At 41.3% G+C, this 20,276-nt stretch overlaps 1 protein-coding gene and 1 long non-coding RNA gene across 4 annotated transcripts in view; one reads left to right on the forward strand and one right to left on the reverse strand.

Annotated features, from left to right (window-relative positions):
- Positions 1-17,617, forward strand: part of LOC148036431 (calcium/calmodulin-regulated receptor-like kinase 1) — a 33,667-nt gene extending 16,050 nt beyond the window's left edge. For all 3 annotated transcript variants that reach the window (XM_087678411.1, XM_087678412.1, XM_087678410.1), the window contains 6 exons: positions 1,801-1,954; positions 15,216-15,342; positions 15,437-15,522; positions 15,617-15,688; positions 15,952-16,155; positions 16,228-17,617. In XM_087678411.1, coding sequence (XP_087534537.1) covers positions 1,801-1,954; positions 15,216-15,342; positions 15,437-15,522; positions 15,617-15,688; positions 15,952-16,155; positions 16,228-16,542 — 958 coding nt within the window. In that variant the 3' untranslated portion in view covers positions 16,543-17,617. The remainder of the gene's footprint in view (positions 1-1,800; positions 1,955-15,215; positions 15,343-15,436; positions 15,523-15,616; positions 15,689-15,951; positions 16,156-16,227) is intronic.
- LOC148036432 (uncharacterized) lies at positions 126-19,415 on the reverse strand. The gene is made up of 3 exons (XR_015690942.1): positions 19,172-19,415; positions 550-672; positions 126-315 (listed from the first exon to the last, which is right to left on the reverse strand). It is a non-coding gene; the product is annotated as an uncharacterized LOC148036432 (long non-coding RNA).
- Between the last annotated feature and the right edge of the window lie 861 nt (positions 19,416-20,276).

The following is a 20,276-nucleotide window of genomic DNA, read 5'->3' on the forward strand; positions in this document are numbered from 1 at the left end:
ATGGAAGCTAGCAACTATAGCTAGTGGAGGGGAAGTCTGTGTGTAATTATGATTCATGGCTTGAAGCTTATGACCACTGCGAGAGCCTCACTTTTTTGAAAGATTGAGCACTTCTCTGTGAGTTTTCTTATTTATCGACACCTTTTCAAAGTGTGAAATGCTGTTACTTTCCTGCAAGGTACATCCGAGAACCATACATAGCTTGAGCTGGAACACAAACTTTAGATTTGGGGCCATTCCATCCCCCCAGCAACATTAGTTTCTGCAAAGCCCTTATGAAGCATCCCAAGGAAAATTTGCAATCTGGATTTTCATCTGTATGAATCATGCACACAATTAGAAGCCATAGAATTTTTTAGCCTGTTTAGTTCTATTGTGAATGATGAAAAGATTCTTCGAAGAAGCTTGTGGATTAGTCTGGCCATCGAATCTATCCAGTCAAAAGACTGTAGGTTGAGGGGTCAAACAGTGTGTGGATGACTCAATTATTGCTGGAGTTATTATGACTGCTATCAAGAGGGATGGAAAAGTAGTATATAGAGATCTTACACTGAAGGTGAAGATGCTACAAAACTGCTTACTGAAAGTCGAAGGCTACATGCTGCTGCCACAGATCTCAGAGTTCAGTCAAAGTAGGTTCCTCTTTTAAAATCAGCTTGCAGTTGTTGACGGCTGCAAAAACCAGCCATGGACTTGCTGTTTAAAGACCAGAGGAGTCAGTTCACAGCAAAAATACAGTAGAATTGAAGCCAGGCCTGTCCAAAGCAACATTGAAATCATTATTTGCTATATGTTGTGCATACCATCCCCACCTTCCTTAACTATACATGTAGGCTTTCTCTGGCCTCAACCCCATTCCCAGATTGACCCGTTTCCCTCAATCCCGTGTGATCATGCTATGGACAAAGGTTGGATATTTGGCTGCCAGTCTGCTTACACCTTGTTAGGCGTGCACAGCTAATCATGTAATTGCTAGCGCACACTTTTGTCAGGCATTTTCATGTATATATTTCTTTGTTAAGAATCTTGCAAAGTGCAGGGAATTTGAGAATTTAAGGATGTCATATCTTAATACAGTGAGGACTGACCTCTCCTATGTGTTGGCAGTGGTCTTTAAAATGGTTTGATTATATTACTTTAGCTGGCTGTTGCATAGTTCCACTGTTCATGATGAATTTCATGTATTTTGCATCACCTTTTGGTCTCATATATGCATTATGACTTCACACTTGGTGATGCCTCACCCAGCAGTTGTACTTATATGACACCACTTTGTGGGCTTGTGGGTCCAATTGCCTATCATGGAGGGCTGTGTCTATTCTATATAGTCTGACATGAGTGAATGCTGTACATGGCACATATGAATGAACTGAAACAAAACCTTTATCATACTGGATAACACATCCTGCAGTGAGCTAACCAAACGTGCAGAGCTGCTGATCCACACTAATAGGACAAGCTTAAACAGGAAGAGCTGACCTGCTCAGTGCAGTTGCAGTTAATGAAATGTCAAATGAGACTCTGTGTGGTGTTGGTCTGCAATCTCAGTATGACAAGCATATGAACATTTTATTTGTTGTCAGCTTTCTGCTTCCAATGAATGGTTGCTGCTCAATTGTTTACATTCATTATTTAGTTGCTGGCATAAATTACGTAGTAAGGAAGCATAAGGGGGTTTTGTTGCTCTCAGAGCATTTGGTGTTTCTACTCTCATAGTTGATTGCTTTATGCTGCAAGTGGAACCTAATGCTATCTGAAGGGTATTGGACGAGCTCAATTCAACTGCCATATGACTTTCAGGGATTTACAAAAGGCAACGAACAACTTCACTACTAAACTAGGTGAGGGAGCTTTTGGTCCTGTGTATAAAGCAGTAATGCCACAAGGAGGGGTCTTCGCTATCAAGGTCCTTTCTTCGGAGTCCAAGCAAGGGGAGAAAGAGTTTTTAAATGAGGTATACCTATTCATAAGTTGTATCCTTTGCTTTGTAGTGTAGTAGGATTTTCTGTTGTTAATGACTGGAAATAACATAAAGTTACATGCCTCAAATGCATGGGAAAGTGGTGAGTGTATAGCTGAAGTGTTATTACAATTTAATGCATGTCTTGAGAAACAATTTTTTTCAGAGCTGTAAGGCAAGATAACACTGCATTCCCACGAGTCTACCATCATGGGATCAATAATAATGGTCATTACTCCAAAATTTTTCTATCAACTTTCCAGAGAATCTAAAATCTGTGACACTTTAGGTGATGTCGTTTGCTGTGGAGCCTTTGCACAAGTCTGAGTGCGAGGGCCCTCCTTCTAGTATCCTGTAGATGCATGGGTTTGCATTTTTCCTTAGTCTTAAGGCATACATTGGGCATTGTATATTAAGTGTGTGCTGGGTAGTGCTATGGCATCCGTCCATCTGTCATCTGTATTCCAGTTTGTTATCAGTATCTACTCCATGTTTTCTATTGCTGGGTTTCACCTCAAACCAGTGTTTGCCACTATTGATGTGTCGTGCTACTTTCACTTTTACTTTTATGGTCCTGCAATGTGGTTCCTCAGTGTTGGGTGGTTTTGGCTTAACTGTAATCTGCCATTGAGGAAGACGTACAGCGCAAGACACATTTTTTAGTTGATGATAACACCTCATCTAAGGCCTTCAGACAAAGCATAACCTGTCCACCCCTCCTCAGTTTTCCTGCTGAGCTTGCTTAAGGAGATTAGGGAGGGAGGTGGTCCATGCCGATCCTATATCCTATTGAAAGATGATTCGGGCAAAACAGAAAGAAAACGATGAACAAAATCCTGAGCACGAGTGCCTATTTTCCTCCCAACCACGCCTAGATAAGTGCTGGCACCCCTCTCCTCGTTTCCTCTGCCAGCCGTCAACTATACTTGAGTCCTACTATTCTTGGACTCTCTTACTCTCTAGGCTCCCCTTAACCCCGTTCGGGCGCCCAAGAGCCCGGACGGTCATTCTCGTGCTTGTTCTCCTAGATTTACCTTAATGTCATATTAAATGTCACTTTAATGTCACATTCCATATTTATGACCTTAACATGACATTAAATGTCACTTTTAATGTCACATTAATGTCACATTTCCTTCCCCTTAAGAATCGGTTTCGTCCTCGAAAACGATACTTGGAAGGTCTAACTGTAAATCGGGAAACCTTTTCTTTAAAGTACTTACTCGCTCCCATGTTGAGCTTTCTTCTGAACAATCTTTCCACTTAACCAAACATTCTTGATAAATAGTATTCCTCGTTTGTCTATTACGAACATTTAATATTTTTTCTGGTTCATGTGGATTAGATTGGTCATAGAATAACTCCTCAATATCATCATTTAAGATTAGATTATCCAAATCACCCAGCTTCTTCCTTAATTTACTTACATGAAAAACTAGATGTATTTTACTACCAAGGGGTAGTTGGAGCTTGTAAGTCAATTCTCCCACCTTTTTAAGTATTATGAAAGGACCACAATACCTTGGTGAAAGCTTTGGACATTGTCCCTTTTTAATAGTTTTAGTTTGTTCAGGCACCTTAAGATAGACCAATTCTCCTTCTTCGAAGGAGATGTCTCTACGGTGAGGATCTGCATATGCTTTAGCGCGATTTTGAGCTTTTTTAATATTTTCTTGAGCAAATTTTAACATACTATTCATATCCTCCAAAAAATCATTAGCTTCCTGAACCTTTTCCTTATGCAGTCCTATCGCAAAAGGAGCTTTGGGCTGAAACCCATACATTAACATAAATGGACTATATCCGGTGGAAGAGTGCTTGGCACTGTTATATGCAAACTCTGCTATCGGTAAATACTCTTCCCAATTAGTTTGCCTTTTACTTACATATGCCCTAAGCATATCTTCAAGAATTTGGTTAACCCTTTCAGTTTGCCCATCTGTTTGCGGGTGATCCGCCGTACTCATGCTAAGTTTAGTATCCAATTTCCTAAATACCGCACGCCAAAAATGGCTATCAAATTTTCTGTCTCGATCAGAAACTATATTTGTCGGAAGGCCATACAATCGGTATATGTTCTCTACGAACAATCTAGCCAATTCTGGTGTTTTAACATCAGTTGAAGTTGGAATAAACCTAGCCATTTTGGTTAACCTATCCACAATCACCCACACAGAGTCGTGCCCCCTCTGTGTTCTAGGTAAAGCAACAATAAAGTCCATGGAGATACTCTCCCATTTTCCCGAAGGAATTTCTAATGGATGGAGAAGTTCTCCCATTTTTAATCTTTCAGCTTTATTAACCTGGCATTTATTACATTTGACCACATAGTCAAGGACGTCCTTATTCATTCCAGGCCAATAGAACTGCCTTTTAATAAGACTATAAGTCTTATTAACTCCCGGATGTTCTGCACTAGGGGTATCATGACACTCAAAGAGTATCTGGCGCCTTATTTCTATATCTTTCGGGACACATACCCTACCCTTATAGAGTAAATAACCATTATCAATGGTAAAATTCTTCCACTTGAATCCAGTTTGAGCAACCCCTGATGCTCCATTTCCTTGTTGAACATCCTCAGATATTCCTTCCTCAGTAGAAGCACTTTCATTTGGATCTCCATTTTTTATTGCTTCCCATATGTTGGAATATGCCGGATCAACCTGGCATTTCCCTTTTAAAGATTCAAGCAAGTTGGAAGTGAACTGAGTAAAACTCAATTCATTAATGATGGGCATTCTGCTGAGTGCATCAGCTACTATATTATACTTTCCTTTTCTATATCTTATCTCATAGTCGAACTCTTGGAGGAGTTCGGCCCATCTGGCTTTACGCCCGTGTAAATCCGGTTGATCATTAAGCCACTTAATGCTTTCATGATCCGATAAAATCAAAAGTTTGGCACCATACAAATAGTGCGTCCATATCTTCATTGCATATACTATTGCATACAGCTCCCTCTCATAAACAGAATAATTCTGTTTTGCACGATCTAATTTCTTGCTTTCAAAAGCAACTGGTCGACCTTCTTGTAATAAGACCGCGCCTATTGCCTTATCACTGGCATCAGCTTCAACCACGAATGGTTTATTGGGATCTACTATTAATAATACTGGAGCTGTAGCAATAGCTACCTTAAGTTTTTGAAAACTTTCATTTTGGTCTGTTCCCCAATTAAAACTTTTCCCTTTCCCTTTAAGTTGGTCTGTCATTGGAACAACTATTTTGGCATAATCTCGAATGAATCTACGATAAAATCCAGATAAACCTAGGAAGATCTGCAGCTCTTCCAGGTTCCTTGGAGGTGGCCATTCAATAATTGCCCTTACTTTTTCTGGATCCATGTTGATTCCCTCTTTCGAGATAATATGTCCCAAATATTTGACCTCTTGTGCAAATAATTCACATTTAGTTTTCTTCGCATAAAGGGAATGTGTTCTTAACAATTGGAATACTAATTGTAAGTGTTCGAAATGTTCTTCTCTTGATTTACTAAAGATCAAGATATCATCCAAGAAGACTACTACAAAATGTCCTAGATAGGGCCGTAAAACACTATTCATCAGCTTCATAAAAGTAGCTGGTGCATTAGTGAGGCCAAAAGGCATCACCAAAAAATCATAATGCCCGTATCTAGTACGAAATGCCGTCTTGGAAATATCTTGTGCCTTAATTCTTATTTGGTGATAGCCTAATCTTAAATCTATCTTTGTGAAGAATTTTGCCCCTTGCAATTGATCAAAAAGATCTTCCATTTTGGGCATAGGAAATTTATTCTTCACCGTTATTTTATTAAGTGCTCTATAGTCAACACAAAGTCGCATAGAACCATCTTTTTTCTTGACCAATAAAATTGGTGAAGCCTAAGGTGAATTACTGGGTTGAATAAACCCTTTATCCAGGTAATCCTTAATTTGTCTTTCAACTTCTTGATGCTGTGTTTCACTTAACCTATACGGTGGTTTTGAAATTGGGTGTGTATCCTTATTTATATCAATTGGGTGATTTATATCACCCCTATCTGGTGGAAGGCCACTTGGTAAATCAGAAGGAAACACGTCTTTAAAATCATCTAACAAACTATTCAATTCATTATTAACATTCAACTCACAAACATAAGAAAAATGTTGCTTTATATTACAGAAAGTAAAAGTATTCTGTACAGGAAGAGACCATAGCATATATACCTCACAAACTTCCTTCTTTATCAGCTTTTGAACTTCAGTAGAACACAGCAAAGGATTATTAGATACTTCATGTTCACCTTGAATGACAAAAGTCTTACCATCCCTTTCAAATTCTAGTGTATTATGGTGATAGCTACGTTTTAAGGATGGTTCCAATCCCCATAGCCACTCCCTCCCTAGAGCAATATCAGCTCTTTCCATGTTCATTATTTGGAAATCAAGCTTATCTTTATATCCTTGAATCTCAATTTCCAAATTGGATACCATTGTATCCCATATTTTATTGTCTTGGCCTTGCATCATACGAACAACATATTGATGCTCACTGTTTTGTTGGGGAAGTTTCAATTTTTTGACAAGTGCATAATTTATAAAATTATGTGTGGCAGAGTCATTAATCATGACTCTAACCCGTTTTCCAGCTATCAATCCATGTACTCTAAGTAAATCATGTGGCCCAAAAGTAGGCTGCCACATAGAAGTTGACATACAACACTTATGTTGTACATCCATGTGCAAGACCTCTAAAGATTTTTATTTTTCATGGCCCTTTAATTCTAAGGTCTGCACTACATGGATTTGTTTTTCTTTTCCCTTGCCCTTGTTCTTATCCTTTCCTTTGTCTTCCCCCTTTTTCTTTTGAGGGCAATTCCAAGCAGCATGGTTAGGGGATAGGCAGTTGAAACACAACTTTTCTTTTTTGGCCTTATCAAAGTCATCAGGACTTAACTTTGGCCCCATATATGGTTTCTTTTCAAAAGGTTGTTTTTTACCCTTGAAAAATGGCATTTTCCTTTTAAATTTGCCCACAAATTTTGAGGTTTCCAATTCCTTAGACTCGGGCTCCGTATCAGTGAGACTAGTGAGTGTACCTGGACGCATACTATCTTCATAAATTAATGCAAATTTAATTGCCTCTTCCAACGTCTTAGGTAAACTCCGTTTTACTTCCTTTTTACAGGCTTTATCTAGTCCCCTAATGAATCCTCTTGTTTTTTGGAATTCATCAGGAAGAAATTCTTTCAAAAAGACGGATTCAAATTGAGCCCAAGTTTCAGGTATTTTATTCGCCTCCTTTAAAGTTCGCCACCACTTATATGCTTTGGGCCCCAAAGTTAAACTAGCCTCCAGTTCTTGGAGATGTGGTGGGGTATTTTTTAATTTATGTAAATCTTCCCATTTTTGGAGGAAATTAAAGATTGTGTCTTTATTTCTATCTTTTTCCTCCCCGTAAAATTGAGGTGGTTTCATATCCTTTAGAATTGGATTATCCCTCAATTTATGATAAGGTTGGGGTTCCTTAGGATCTCGCATAGTCACATCTAAATCTTTCGATGAAGATGGGACATCTGAGGTTTCTATCTTATTTTTATTTCTTTCCAACAATAAAGTTAATTGAGATTTTATTTCAGTGAGTGTTTGGGTTAAAAATTCCATTTGAACCCCCTGAGCTTGCACACGAGCAGTAAGATCATCAAATTGCTCTCGTGTAGCAAAAAATTCTTTCCACTGTTCTTCTTGTATTTCTGGTTCTTGGGGATCTACCATAGGGTGGTCCCCAGAACTAGAACCTTCCATTACTTTCTCTTTCCCTCTTTCTGTCATTAATACACTGGAATTGGAAAGCAAAAATAAGAAATTTGCATACAAAGTAAAGTACTTCCCTGATTTTAATGGCAGGCAGTGGCTGTTGATTTGGAAAGAAACTCGAAGAGTAAGAAACAGATTTTATCTTCCCGGATTAGAACAGTGAAGCAATCATGCTGGAAATTCAATTTCCTGACTTCAGTCGTGTATGACATTTTTCCGTCCGTCTCACAGCAGTTGTCTCACGCACAGCAATCGTGACAACAGTCGTGTCACATTTCACATTTTGCCTCCGTTGATCACTATCAGATCACGTTTTGCCTCACGGCTGATGCCTCACGACTGATGCAGCTGACGCCTCACCTTTTGTTGACCAGAAACAGAATCTTTTTGTCTCGCGCTGGTTCGTTCTGCAGGCGTTGACCAGAGATGAAATCCCCTTTTCGCCTTATGCCAGTCGTTTCACCCAAAAAAAAAGTCACTTACGTGACGTGGCGTATCACATATTTATTCTTTGAAATATCTTTCGTCGATTAATGATTTTTGAACCTCACGCGACTGGTATGTTGGCGGGCAACCCGTCGACTGATGGCGGGCAACTCGTCGACAGAAATGCTGGCGGGCAAGCTTCAGCTTAATTAGCGAATGGTGGACAGGCAACTCGTCGACAAAAACGAATCACCAGACCATCGATGAAGAAATCCACACATCCACACGACACTACATGTCGGCTCTGATACCAATGAAAGATGATTCGGGCAAAATAGAAAGAAAACGATGAACAAAATCCTGAGCACGAGTGCCTATTTTCCTCCCAACCACGCCTAGATAAGTGCTGGCACCCCTCTCCTCGTTTCCTCTGCCAGCCGTCAACTATACTTGAGTCCTACTATTCTTGGACTCTCTTACTCTCTAGGCTCCTCTAAATCCCGTTCGGGCGCCCAAGAGCCCGGACGGTCATTCTCGTGCTTGTTCCCCTAGATTTACCTTAATGTCACATTAAATGTCACTTTAATGTCACATTCCATATTTATGACCTTAACGTGACATTAAATGTCACTTTTAATGTCACATTAATGTCACACCTATGAACCATTGATACATCGTGCATATCATGAGCTCCCATGTCTTGTCAATGCAAGCTCAGGATGTCAAGAAAATAGGTACGCTTTGATACCATGTCAAGAAAAGATTGAGCAACTAGATAGACAGTACGACAAACACTTGAGAAGAGAAGAGGAGAAACCCAGATGAATGAAATAAAATAATGAAGTGAATTTGATACAAGGGTGCCATAGCATGAAGAATGCCTTGGAGTAGGGAGACTGTTGAAGAAGCCGTTGAGTCTGCAAACGCAAGGATGAAGAGGTGTTGCTTGGAGCAAGGAGATTGCCATTGAAGAGGAGTCTCTAAATTTGCAATGCAAGAATAAAGAGGTGATGCTTGGAGCAAGGAGACTACCGTCTGAGGGTGAGGAGCCTTTGAGTCTGTAAATGCAGGCTGGAAGACTGACGCCAATTGCTGGGGAGTGATGTTGGAGAAGATAGAGGAGCTAGAAATTGAAAACGCAAATGTAGTAGCCTTTGATGATGGAAGCACTAGCTATGATGTGACACCAAATGGTGAAGCAGGGTCCAAGTTGCAAAACGTAGATGGCTGAAGGGTGTTAGCTGCCAAACGCAGGAGAGAACAACACAAATGTTGACGCTTGGTGGAGGTGAAGGTCACCGGCTGCGGTGGAGATACTAGATGTAACAAATGCAAATGGATAGAGCCTTTTGACTTGGGCTTGAGAGGGGGTGTTGAGAAACCAAGTCATTCAATACATTTCTTTCCATTGATTTCTTTTGGTTTCTTAGTGAGAGCCCCAAAAAGTTGTGTAAACGCACACCCCCACCCTTCCCGTCTCTTGCAGGACTTTCCCCCTCCCTTTTTCTTCATAGAGTCTCATCCTCATTCCCATCCTACTCCATTGTATCTGAATCTCATTGATTGCCCAACTTTGCAGTTTATTCACTTTCACGGTACTCTGATTGCATTCAAATTCAAAATACATTGCCAAATCATTTTCCTCAATTGCATGTCCAGAATCAGCCCTGTGCACACTTCTCACTCCACTGTCATCATTAATATATCAATCCTATCACCATTCTACCATGTTATAAAATTGTGGATGTGAATAGTGATATCAACTAGGACCCAAAAGTGATCCACCAAGAATACATGAAATAATCAAATATTAGTTGTCATTCAGATTTTGAATTTCAACTGTGCTTAACATGTTTGTTGTCTATATTACCTTCACCTCTTATATCTATAATGCATGTTTGCTGTTCACTCACGAGTCACAGTCATTCATCCATCCTTTATTCTTCTCTCCTCTCTCTGGCCTCTCCATTGTTGCTCACACCTCGTGATGACATTGTAGTTCGTGGCTCGTGCTCTCCTATTTTCAGGCACCTTGTTCATCACTACTGAGGTTGCACTTTGGTTGTAGATTGCTTTGTCCAACTGCCCACTATCCACAGGTTGCTTGGAGACCCTTCTTGGCTAACAATAGCAAACATAGAGTATTGGGGCTGCAAATTTGATGCTTGGATGATAGTGGTAGACGTCATCTGGAGGACGGAAAAAGATGTCAAACACAAGTCCACCCTTGGGATGTTGTTGCTACGATGAAGGGATGGTCGCTAGCTAGAGAGGAGAAGCCACTGCCACCATAAATGTTGTCCAAGGAAGGTGGGCACTGGCGTCTGGCAATAGGGATGGAAACGGTGGAAGGAGGGGAGAGAGGATGAGGGTCTCACGAAGTGAGTGAAAGAAGTGGGTTTAGTACAAGTGAAGAATGAATGGGAGGTGTTGTATGTATAGGCACAAAGAGTTTGAGTCCACTGAAGTCTCTCATACGGAGTGGGAATGGAGGGAAACTATACTGAATGATGTGGTTTCTTAACACCCCCTCTCAAGCCCAAAGAGGAGCACAAAAGAGAAGTGAGGGGAAGAGAAGAAAATCCACCCTGTCATTTGAGAATGCCACGTAAAAGGAGACCTGTGAAGATAGTTAGGAGACCAGATGAGCAGGAGAACCTAAAACACAACCTCGGGTGAGAAGCCACTAGCTCCATTACACCATGCTGGAAGGAATACGAAGGCCCAGTCATAAAGTCGCTATTGAAAATCCAAGGGCCCCAATTGAAGATAGATGAACCAAAATGCAAGTGCATGGAGCTTGGAAAGTTGATGCCAAGCTGATGATAAAGACACTAGGTGGAGGAGGACCTCCAAACAACCAAATGCAGAGAGTAGTGATACCTAAAGGGTGGAAGTTGACACGAGGTAGGTGGACGTTGATGCCAGGAGGGGGTGAGCACCAAACGCAATTGGGAAGGGCTCAAGGAAGCTGCTGCTTGTGTGTGGGAAGAAGCGCCAGCTGAAGAAGCAACCATTGCCACCATAAACGACAGCCCAAGGAAGCTGGAGACTAACGCCTAGCAATAGGGATGGGGATGGTGGAAGGAGAGGAGAGAGAGAGAGATGATGGTCTAATGAAAAGAAGTGAGCGAGTGCATGGAATGAATGGGTGGTGTTAAATATATAAGCACAAACAATCTCGAGTCTTGCGCATTGAAGTCTCTCGAGCGGCACTTCGACTCTCTTAGAAGGCCTTAGAAAGCCTTTTTCTACCCTGTAATCCAAGAATGCCACCTGAAAGGAGACCTGCGAAGATATTTAGGAGACCGGATGAGCAATAGAACTTGAAACACAACCTTGGGTGAGAAGCCACTAGCTTCGCTACATCACGTTGGAAGGAATACGAAGGCCTAGTTATAAAGTTGCTACTGAAAATCCAAAGGCCCCGATCGATGATAGATCCTCCAGATGTTGGGTTTCAGTGGAGGTAAAACTGCTCGAAAGAGAGCCAAACCTTGGAAGTAAAAGATGGAGGGTGAAGAACTTCAAGAGTAGTAGGTTCCCCCTTTGAAATTGGAGATGGAGGAGCCCCCTCTAAAGCCAAAGGAGGAGGAGATGCCCCCTTTGAGGGTGAAGGAAGATGATCCCCCTCTTGAGAGAGATAGGGACTCCAACTCATGGATCAAGGACTCCGAAACATTGGATGACGAAGGAAGTGCTGCCGGTCGGGTCGAAGAAGATATCTAGAGCTCGAAAGAAGTTGGAGAGTGCATAGAGGTGTCTTCTTGAACTTGAGTAGAAGAGGGTGGGATAGGAGGAGGCTCAGGTGGGATAGGAGCAGGCTCAGGGTGAGCTAAGGGGTGGGGAACAATTGCGGGCTCTCATTGGAGTGGACTGTGTAGGAGATGTGGGTTGTGGGAGCCTGGACCCGAAAATGGGTGGGCAAAACCTTTGCGCAGCATGGTGGTTCCTAGGAGGATTGATCGCCTCGTGAGGTCTTAGAGCCTCCAATTGCTCGTGAGGACTTAGTGTGCGTCAGATGCGTCTTATTGCCTTGAGCGTAGTAAGCGGAGAGCAAGGATAACATGATCTCTGTGGCCACAATAGAGTCACTTCTCCCTAGCTTTTGCTTGCTCGATCATACCTCTCAAGGTGAAGATGTAATCTAGTGTAGAGAACCCTTGTATGAATCTAGCCTTTCGTGTAGCTCTCAATCATGGTAATTGTGAAACATGTTTCAGTGGCTTTGAAACATGAAATGCTTGAAAAGTCTGAAATGTTTTAGTGAAACATGAAATGCCCCAAGTGAAACAACCGACTGAAACATGATTTTTTAAATGGAAAAGATTGTTCTTTTTTGCATTTTTGAGGGTTTTTGCATGTTTCATGTGTAGAAGACCATCCTTATTGATCTTGTGTACGTGAAAAAAGACATCATTTGTTGACTAGAAAGGATTTTCATGGTATAAATGTGTCAGTTGGAACTGATTGTTTATAAAGAAAAATATTGTGTATTATTCATTGTGTTTTGCTTGGGATTTGCCCAAAGGTGAACCGCTTCAGGGTGAAGCATTTCATAGTTACCTCGCTCTCAATCCCCCTCTCTTTGCATAGGTGGTCAATTGTGCCTCCATCATTGGTCCATAGATCTTGGCTAGTGTGTGGCCCACCATAATGGTCTTGTAGTTGCTTGGATCTAAAGGGTCTCTAGATTTGTGGAAGGCACAATGGTGTGCATGGCCCAGTCATCTAGGAAGCCCTCCACTAGTGGCCCATTAAACATAAATGCAAGGAGGGGGGACCAAAATATCCACTGCATAAATTAAGTGTGCCTCCATCATTGGTCCATAGATCTTGGCTAGTGTGTGGCCCACCATAATGGTCTTGTAGTTGCTTGGATCTAAAAAGGGTCTCGATTTGTGGAAGGCATAATGGTGTGCATGGCCCAGTCATCTAGGAAGCCGGCCCATTAAACATAAATGCAAGGAGGGGGGACCAAAATATCCACTGCGTAAATAAAGTGCTCACCATGTATGCCTTTGTGATCCATAGATCATCCATGTTGGAGATGCCTTATCACTTTATTAACTCCCAAGTATATCCATGAACTCTAGGTAGACCTCTCTGTGAGCTCTAATGTGTCTTTGTAATCATGACTATGTGATGCTTTGTCACCTTCTCCATCCTCCCTAGATGTATCCATAAGGAGCCATTGTAGCTTCATACTATCATCCATACCTCTGATGTGGGTGTCTCATATTCCGTGAACCCCTATTTGACAACCTTGCCATCAATGATGACTTGACTGTCCCTCTATAGCGCTTTTTTTCCTTCCTTGCATGCTTGGATCATCTTAGGCATGTGAGCCCATCAGTACTCCACGTGCATCTCTGTGAGATCCTCATCAGAAGGTTGGATCTCTTGGTAGCCTCCATAGTATCACTCTTTTTCTTGAAAGTGGTGCACTCTCCTGTCCTTGCATGTTTGGATCATCTTGGGAATGTGAGCCCATCAATACTCCACGTGCATTTGTGTGAGATCCTCATCAATGAAGGTGGGATCTCTTGGTAGCCCCTGTAGTATCACTCTCTCTCTTGAAAGTGGTGCACTCTCCTGTCTTTGAACTGTAGTATAAAGCTGTGTTTCTTTGGGTCCTTCCCTACTCTCTATGCCTTAGTGAAAGGAAGCGGCCTTTTTCTTTGTAGCCAAGCTGCAAGCAAAGTATATTTTCGTCATCTTTTGGTAGGGATTCTTTCTTTTTGGATATCCCATGAGAGAGAGAGAGAGAGAGAGAGAGAGAGAGAGAGAGAGAGAGAGAGAGGCCTATGAGCCTATGAGACAGAGTACATCTGACCATGTTGTCTTGACTCAAGAACAACAGTGAAAACGAAAACAACTATGCTGATGCTTACAATCCCAAGGACTGCTAGCATAGGCTACTATCACTCTCTAAATTCTGATGCTTACAATCCTAAGGACTGCAAGCATAGGCTACTATTGCGTACAAAATGATTAATGAGACTTTCTAAAAATGCTGTACTCACCTTGGGGCAAGAATATCAGATGACGAAGGAACAAACTGCTCGCTGAATGTGAAGAAAGCTGAGTACAGGCGCCTGCACATGTGGACTGACCATTTGAGTGAGGGTGCCAAACTGCCAAGCTGGAGAAAAGAGCCGCAGGCAATTATGACAAAGAAAAGGGCGATGATAGGGATGATGCAGGAGGCACATGTGTGGCAGCCACCTAAATAGGTAGTGAAGATGGAAACTGGTTGACCTGCTGTCCAGATGGCTGTCCTGCTGCGACGCCAACTGCCCTCTGATGGGGCTGAAATGTGTCACACATGTGAGAATACAGCTGACAGCATGAGAAATGTGCCGCCAATCTGCCATGTAGAATGCGCCTCAATCTGGCTGGAAATGCTGAGTGAAAACAGGCTGAGAATGCTATGATCACAGCACCTAACAAATGCATGACAACACACTGCCAGAGCTCCAATGTCTCTGCCAGACTCTGATGGAGCTCACAACCAGGAATTGACAGCAGAAAGCATGCTGAATGCTAACATAACCGTACATGTCGAGGCTACAGGAGCATGGGGTGGGTGACCGGGGCACTTCAGCAGACTTTCTAGGCCAAGTCAATCCCTTGTGAATAATAGTATGGCCAAGGCTACAGGAGCATAGTGTGGGTGGTCTGGGCACTGCAGCAGACTATCCAAATGGCCATATTGAATATTCAAGTTTTGAATCCTTCAATGTCTGCAGTTGAAACTTGAAACGTATTTCGCCCAAGCACTTACCTTATGTCTGTTGCCTTTACAAGAAGAGAACATCCTTGTCAGCCGTGGCACTGGGTTTTATGTGAAAGTAACCTTCCTCATTTGAAAAATGTCGCCAAAGTTCATGGTATAGTAACTGGAGTTTCCTTAAGTAATGCTAGGTGACGTGTTTCAAAAGGCTACACCACAGGAATTTTGAGGAGTGAAAGAAAACATCTCATTAAATACAAGATTGCACTATACTTATGGTTTAGTAATTACAAGTTTCCTTAAATACTGGTAGGTGACGCTTTTGGGAAGGCTGCACCACAGGAATTTGGTCAACCTTGTTGGCTATTGTGCAGAGAAAGATCACCGAATACTTATTTATGAGTATATGAGTAATGGAAGCCTGGCAGAGTTGCTATATGGTATGAAGTCACTGACATCTGCCGACTTTGAAAGCATTCAAAATTCATTATCTATTTGATATCATTCAGCTTTATTTTACAAATGTTTCTGCAGGTGAGGACCGTGAAACATTGTCTTGGGAAATGAGAGTCCAAATCTCTCAAGATATTGCCAGAGGCATTGAGTACCTTCATGAAGGGGTATTATTTTTTATGATGCCACACATGGAGATCTCAATCATGTTTATTGTTGGCATTGTTATTTATTTTACTATCTGTTTTTGGTGTTTGTCAGGCTATACCTCCTGTTATTCATCGTGACATAAAATCTGCAAACATACTGTTGGACCAATCAATGAAAGCAAGAGTATGTTATAACTGGGGGTCATATTCTTGTGCATAGATCTGTATTTTGGGAAATTTTACTCCATTTGCAGCTAAATATGCCACATCCAAGATCTTTTACAAATAACAAGTTGCTTAGTAGGCATTTGAGAATTTTTAAATTGAAATGTTACAAGCTACTTGAAGTAGAGTCATTGAATAAAGTCTATATTAACAAGTATGATAACTTGCCTGAATAGTCTTTTTGTCAAATCTTTATGGTAACAAGTGTGTAATGCTAATCAGGTTGCAGACTTTGGACTTTCCAAGGAGGTCAATACAGATCATCCCACTTCTGGTGTAAGGGGAACATTTGGTTATGTGGATCCAGAATATATATCTACCAACCAGTTCACTCTCAAAAGTGATGTATACAGTTTTGGAATCCTGTTGTTTGAGCTGATAACTGCCAGAAATCCACAGAAAGGACTGATGGACTATGTTGGTCTGGTAAGCTACTTTATCAGAAATTGCTCTTTGGTGTGCCTGTTGATACATCATTTAATGAACAATTGTTTACAGGCCTTGTTGAGTGTTGAGGGTGAAGAAGGATGGGAAGAGATTCTAGATGCCAGAATCTGTGGGAAGTGTAATTTGACAGAGCTCCAGGCTATGGCCACTTTGGCAAAGCAGTGCGTGAGTCCAAGTTCACGCAACCGCCCGAGGATGCGGGAAGTTTCACAGCAGTTGTCAAGGTTAGGGGTTCGAAAAACCAATAGCCGTAATGATAGAAACAGGGTTTCATCTGATGATATAGTGAATACTGGTGGGTCTTTGGACTTCCAGAGAGTTGATTTACGTCGACTTGCAAGCATACCTGAGCGGCATGAATTTTGACTCGTAAGAGTAACTCAAATGCCCATCTATATGTATCAATCTTTGTGAGGCTTGCAGGTTTGGACTCCTTGCATTATGGCTTAGGAGGCAGTTCATCTTCACCTGCCAAGTAACTTCTTTTACAGGAGAGAAGCTGGGATGCTGTCGATGTTCTTAAATAAGCGTGCTTGCTTATGGTTTATAGTTAGGATGGTTGCCCCATGTACATTATCCTTCCACACTCCCAGGACCCAGACAAAGTCGCCAATTTTCATGGTTGGAGTGGAGCTAGTCGGCCCGAAAGAGAATGGTCTCGCAGCTCTGCCTTTCCTAGAGTGATTTATCTAACAGCTTTCACCATTTTTTTGTAACTGTAACTTTATTCACATCTTGTACAGCTGTGTCTTGTAATGTGAGTAACAGTTGCATAATATCTACAAGATATAGCGAGCTTATCCTGAGTACTGGTGGTTTGCTTTCCTTTGGGTTCATGCTGTTTCAGCAAACATGCAGTCTTGAGAATGGGTTTTACCAACAGCAAGAAGTATCAACAGTTAAGAGATTAGATTGTTCTTTTGCTTATGGATATTTGCAGAGAGAAACAGCAGACTCTAGGTTTCTAGCCATTGGCTTGACAAGGGAGCTTGTATCAGATCTCAGAACAGCATACAAAAGTGTCAGTTTCTGATATCCTGCAGTGGTGTTGAAAGCAAATGGGTTTTTCTTTCCACCCTGAACGACTGTTCAAAGTGAATGACAGCAGCTCTGATTATTTGCCAAAATTATCACGTTCATCCTTGCCTTACCCCATGCTTTATCTTCTTCCCGAATGGTTTCATTAGAGGCAAGCTCCAGGAATATTTCTTCTGCATAATGGCCAAAATGTATTAAACACGTCCATTCAGAATGTCTAGCTAGTCTAAAACTCTCTGAAAGCACTAAATGAAATTCCTGTAATGACATTATAGGCCAGAGTTCTTTGGTGAGCCCTCAGCATGTCTTAAACTTGCCGCTTCATTTGAGTTCCATTTTTCTCAATCCATCGTGATGCAATGTAATTATGCGGCTATGTGAAAACTTGTATTCTTGAATCACCTGTCTCTTGAAATTTTCTGTCAAAGTTCATGAAAGGGGAAGTAGGCAAAGAATCTTTCATTTGCTCTAAGGTAGACATAACCACCCGATTAAAGAGAATTTTACTTTGGTTTCTTTTTTTTTTTTTCAATGAAGGCGATGAATCTTTCACTTCCTTTTCAAGGTAGACAGAATCCACCTGATTAAAGATAATTTTGCTTTGATTTCTTCTTTTTCCAACAGTTTAATGTAAATCTCTTGTAAAGTTCTCCAGGCTATATTACCTTTGTTGTGTGTAGTCGGACTGTCTTGCTAGATGAATCATGGCTCTGGATAAATGCTGTCAGTCAATGGATCAACAATGACCATGAAGAGCTTATGACCAAGGTATTACCACCATTGTTGCCTTGCCACCCAACGTTTGAGAGGATTTCTAAGATTAGAGTCGCACATACTAGATTGCTTGATCTTGCAGTAGAATTGGCTGTGGATGCGAATAACCTCTTCATGCAGTGCAGACCACCAAAGCCATGACGAGCTTATAACCAACATTTGAGAGGATTTGTAAGATTAGAGTCACAAATACTAGATTGCTTAATCTTGCAGTAGAAGTGGCATGGAGGTGAATAACTGTTCCATGCAGTGTAGACCACTGAAGCTTCTGTTGTTAACTAAAGAAATAAAGGTTCAAGTGCCTAGTAATGTTTGACACTGGGGCTTCAGAATTCAGTTACAGTACCAGTTTTTGGCATTTCAATTCCTAACTCATTTTCTTGCCATGAGGCTTCAGAATTCAGCCGTAGTGCCAGGTTTTGGCTTTTCAATTTCTAACTCAGCTTTCTCTTCTATCACAAAATGGTCCCAACATGTTGGGTGCCATTAGTTTTCATCTAAATGGCTCTATACAACGTTCCTGTATCATTTTCTCAAATTTGGACCATGCAGATTTGGAAAAGAATAACAACATAGCTACAAAGATGTATGCTTGCAACAACTCTATCTAACAAAGATAGGACTTACTGCCTTTCTACTGTAACTTTTAAGGAGAAGCTTCTCCATCAACCATTGAAATCTCTACTGACAAAAACTAAAGTTCTATAGGACTCCAAAGGTATTTCAAGGTTTTTACGGGACTACCACCCCTCTGATTTTGCCACCACACCTCTGATTTTGCCATGCTTATATTTGAAACTGAAACATAACAAACCTCACATAAACCTTTAAAGTAAGTCCAACATTGGAGACATCTGAGAAGCGAAAGATTTTTCCATTTGGGGGAGTACTTTGATGATTCTAGGTGCTACTTACCAGCCAAATGTTTCTTAGCAAAAGGATCTATAACCAGAGCGAGTGCAAAGGTGCATCCTTGTGTTACCGATCTCTTACGAGAAAAGAGGGAATGTTTATATGTGAAAGGATTTTAAACTAAAAAAAATATATGTCGCAGTTTCAAAGGCCAGCTAAAGAAGGGGCGCTGGTTATTTTAGCTAGCTCACTGTCCTTGATTTTATGTAGTTTACTATATTCCAGCCACAACCATGAAACCCTACACAAGATTTGCAACCAAGAAATTTACATTTGGTTCATGGAGACCAGGTTGGCTCTAGCTTCCTAGATTGCCTTGAGTGTGAAGACTCTGATTGCATGAAGTGCCGTCTTCCCCTCCTAGGTAAACCTGTCAACACATCCAAAAATACAATCCAGCATTTTGTTGCGATCAAATATTTTTGGCAATACACCCATACCTAAAAAGACGCACCAGAGTCTCTTCAACCCCACAATGGCATCGTCCATTTGTAAGATGTCCATTCTTCAATTTCTGGCTTTTCAGAGTGGCCCTTGCTAGTAACCTCCAAAGAAATACTCCATCTTGGAGTGGGAACTTCGAATTCCAATTGTTTTTTGGGCAGTTGGAGATCAACTCGTTAGAACACTCAATGCCCCAAACCTTCTTGCGATAAGGTTGAACTTGAATCTCTTTTATTAATAAGAGCTTGACAAATTTGGTGTGCAGCTTTGTTGTATCTCCTTGCCAATGACGAGATTAGAAATCCCCTAAGGGGAGATATCTATCAAAGGTCCAAGGCCTACAAATTTGGTAGCCATGATACCATTATCCACTACTAATTCCATTATCACACTTATTCCTGGAATTATTCCTGGAACCATATCAAGGAGATAATGCAGCTAATAATTCCAGGAATAAGTGTGATAATGCTCTTGGACCATGAGTCTGGTAGGCAGCTTTCTTGCCAATATTTGTTGAACATGCTCATTGTTTTACCCCTAATGAATTGCTAAGCATGCTTGAACAACTCTGTGGTAATCCCATCTGAGCCCCAGGACTTCTTGAGACCCCATGCTTGCTAATGCCTCCTCAACCTCAGTCTTATTAAAGGGGGAAGTCATTGCTAGATTTTCCTTAGGGGATATTAGAAACAGGCTGTAAAAGCTTGTCGATTGCCCGATTTAATTCCTTCCTCTACTTGTCATGGAGCCACATGACTTGGGGTCACTGCATGCTGCAGGGTCTGAGCGAACATTACCCAAGGATCAGAAGTTTTTGTTATCCAAGTCCTTACCTACCTTCTCTGCAGCTCTGGCAAGCATGTACTGGAACATCAGTTGCTTGTAGGGCCTCGCATTAATTTCCCAGGGCTTGTATGTGCCAACAAACATTT

The sequence above is a fragment of the Lygodium microphyllum genome, chromosome 5, assembly GCF_053477565.2.
Source record: "Lygodium microphyllum isolate KBCC chromosome 5, Lygodium_microphyllum_v1.1.10, whole genome shotgun sequence".
Taxonomy (NCBI): Eukaryota; Viridiplantae; Streptophyta; class Polypodiopsida; order Schizaeales; family Lygodiaceae; genus Lygodium; species Lygodium microphyllum.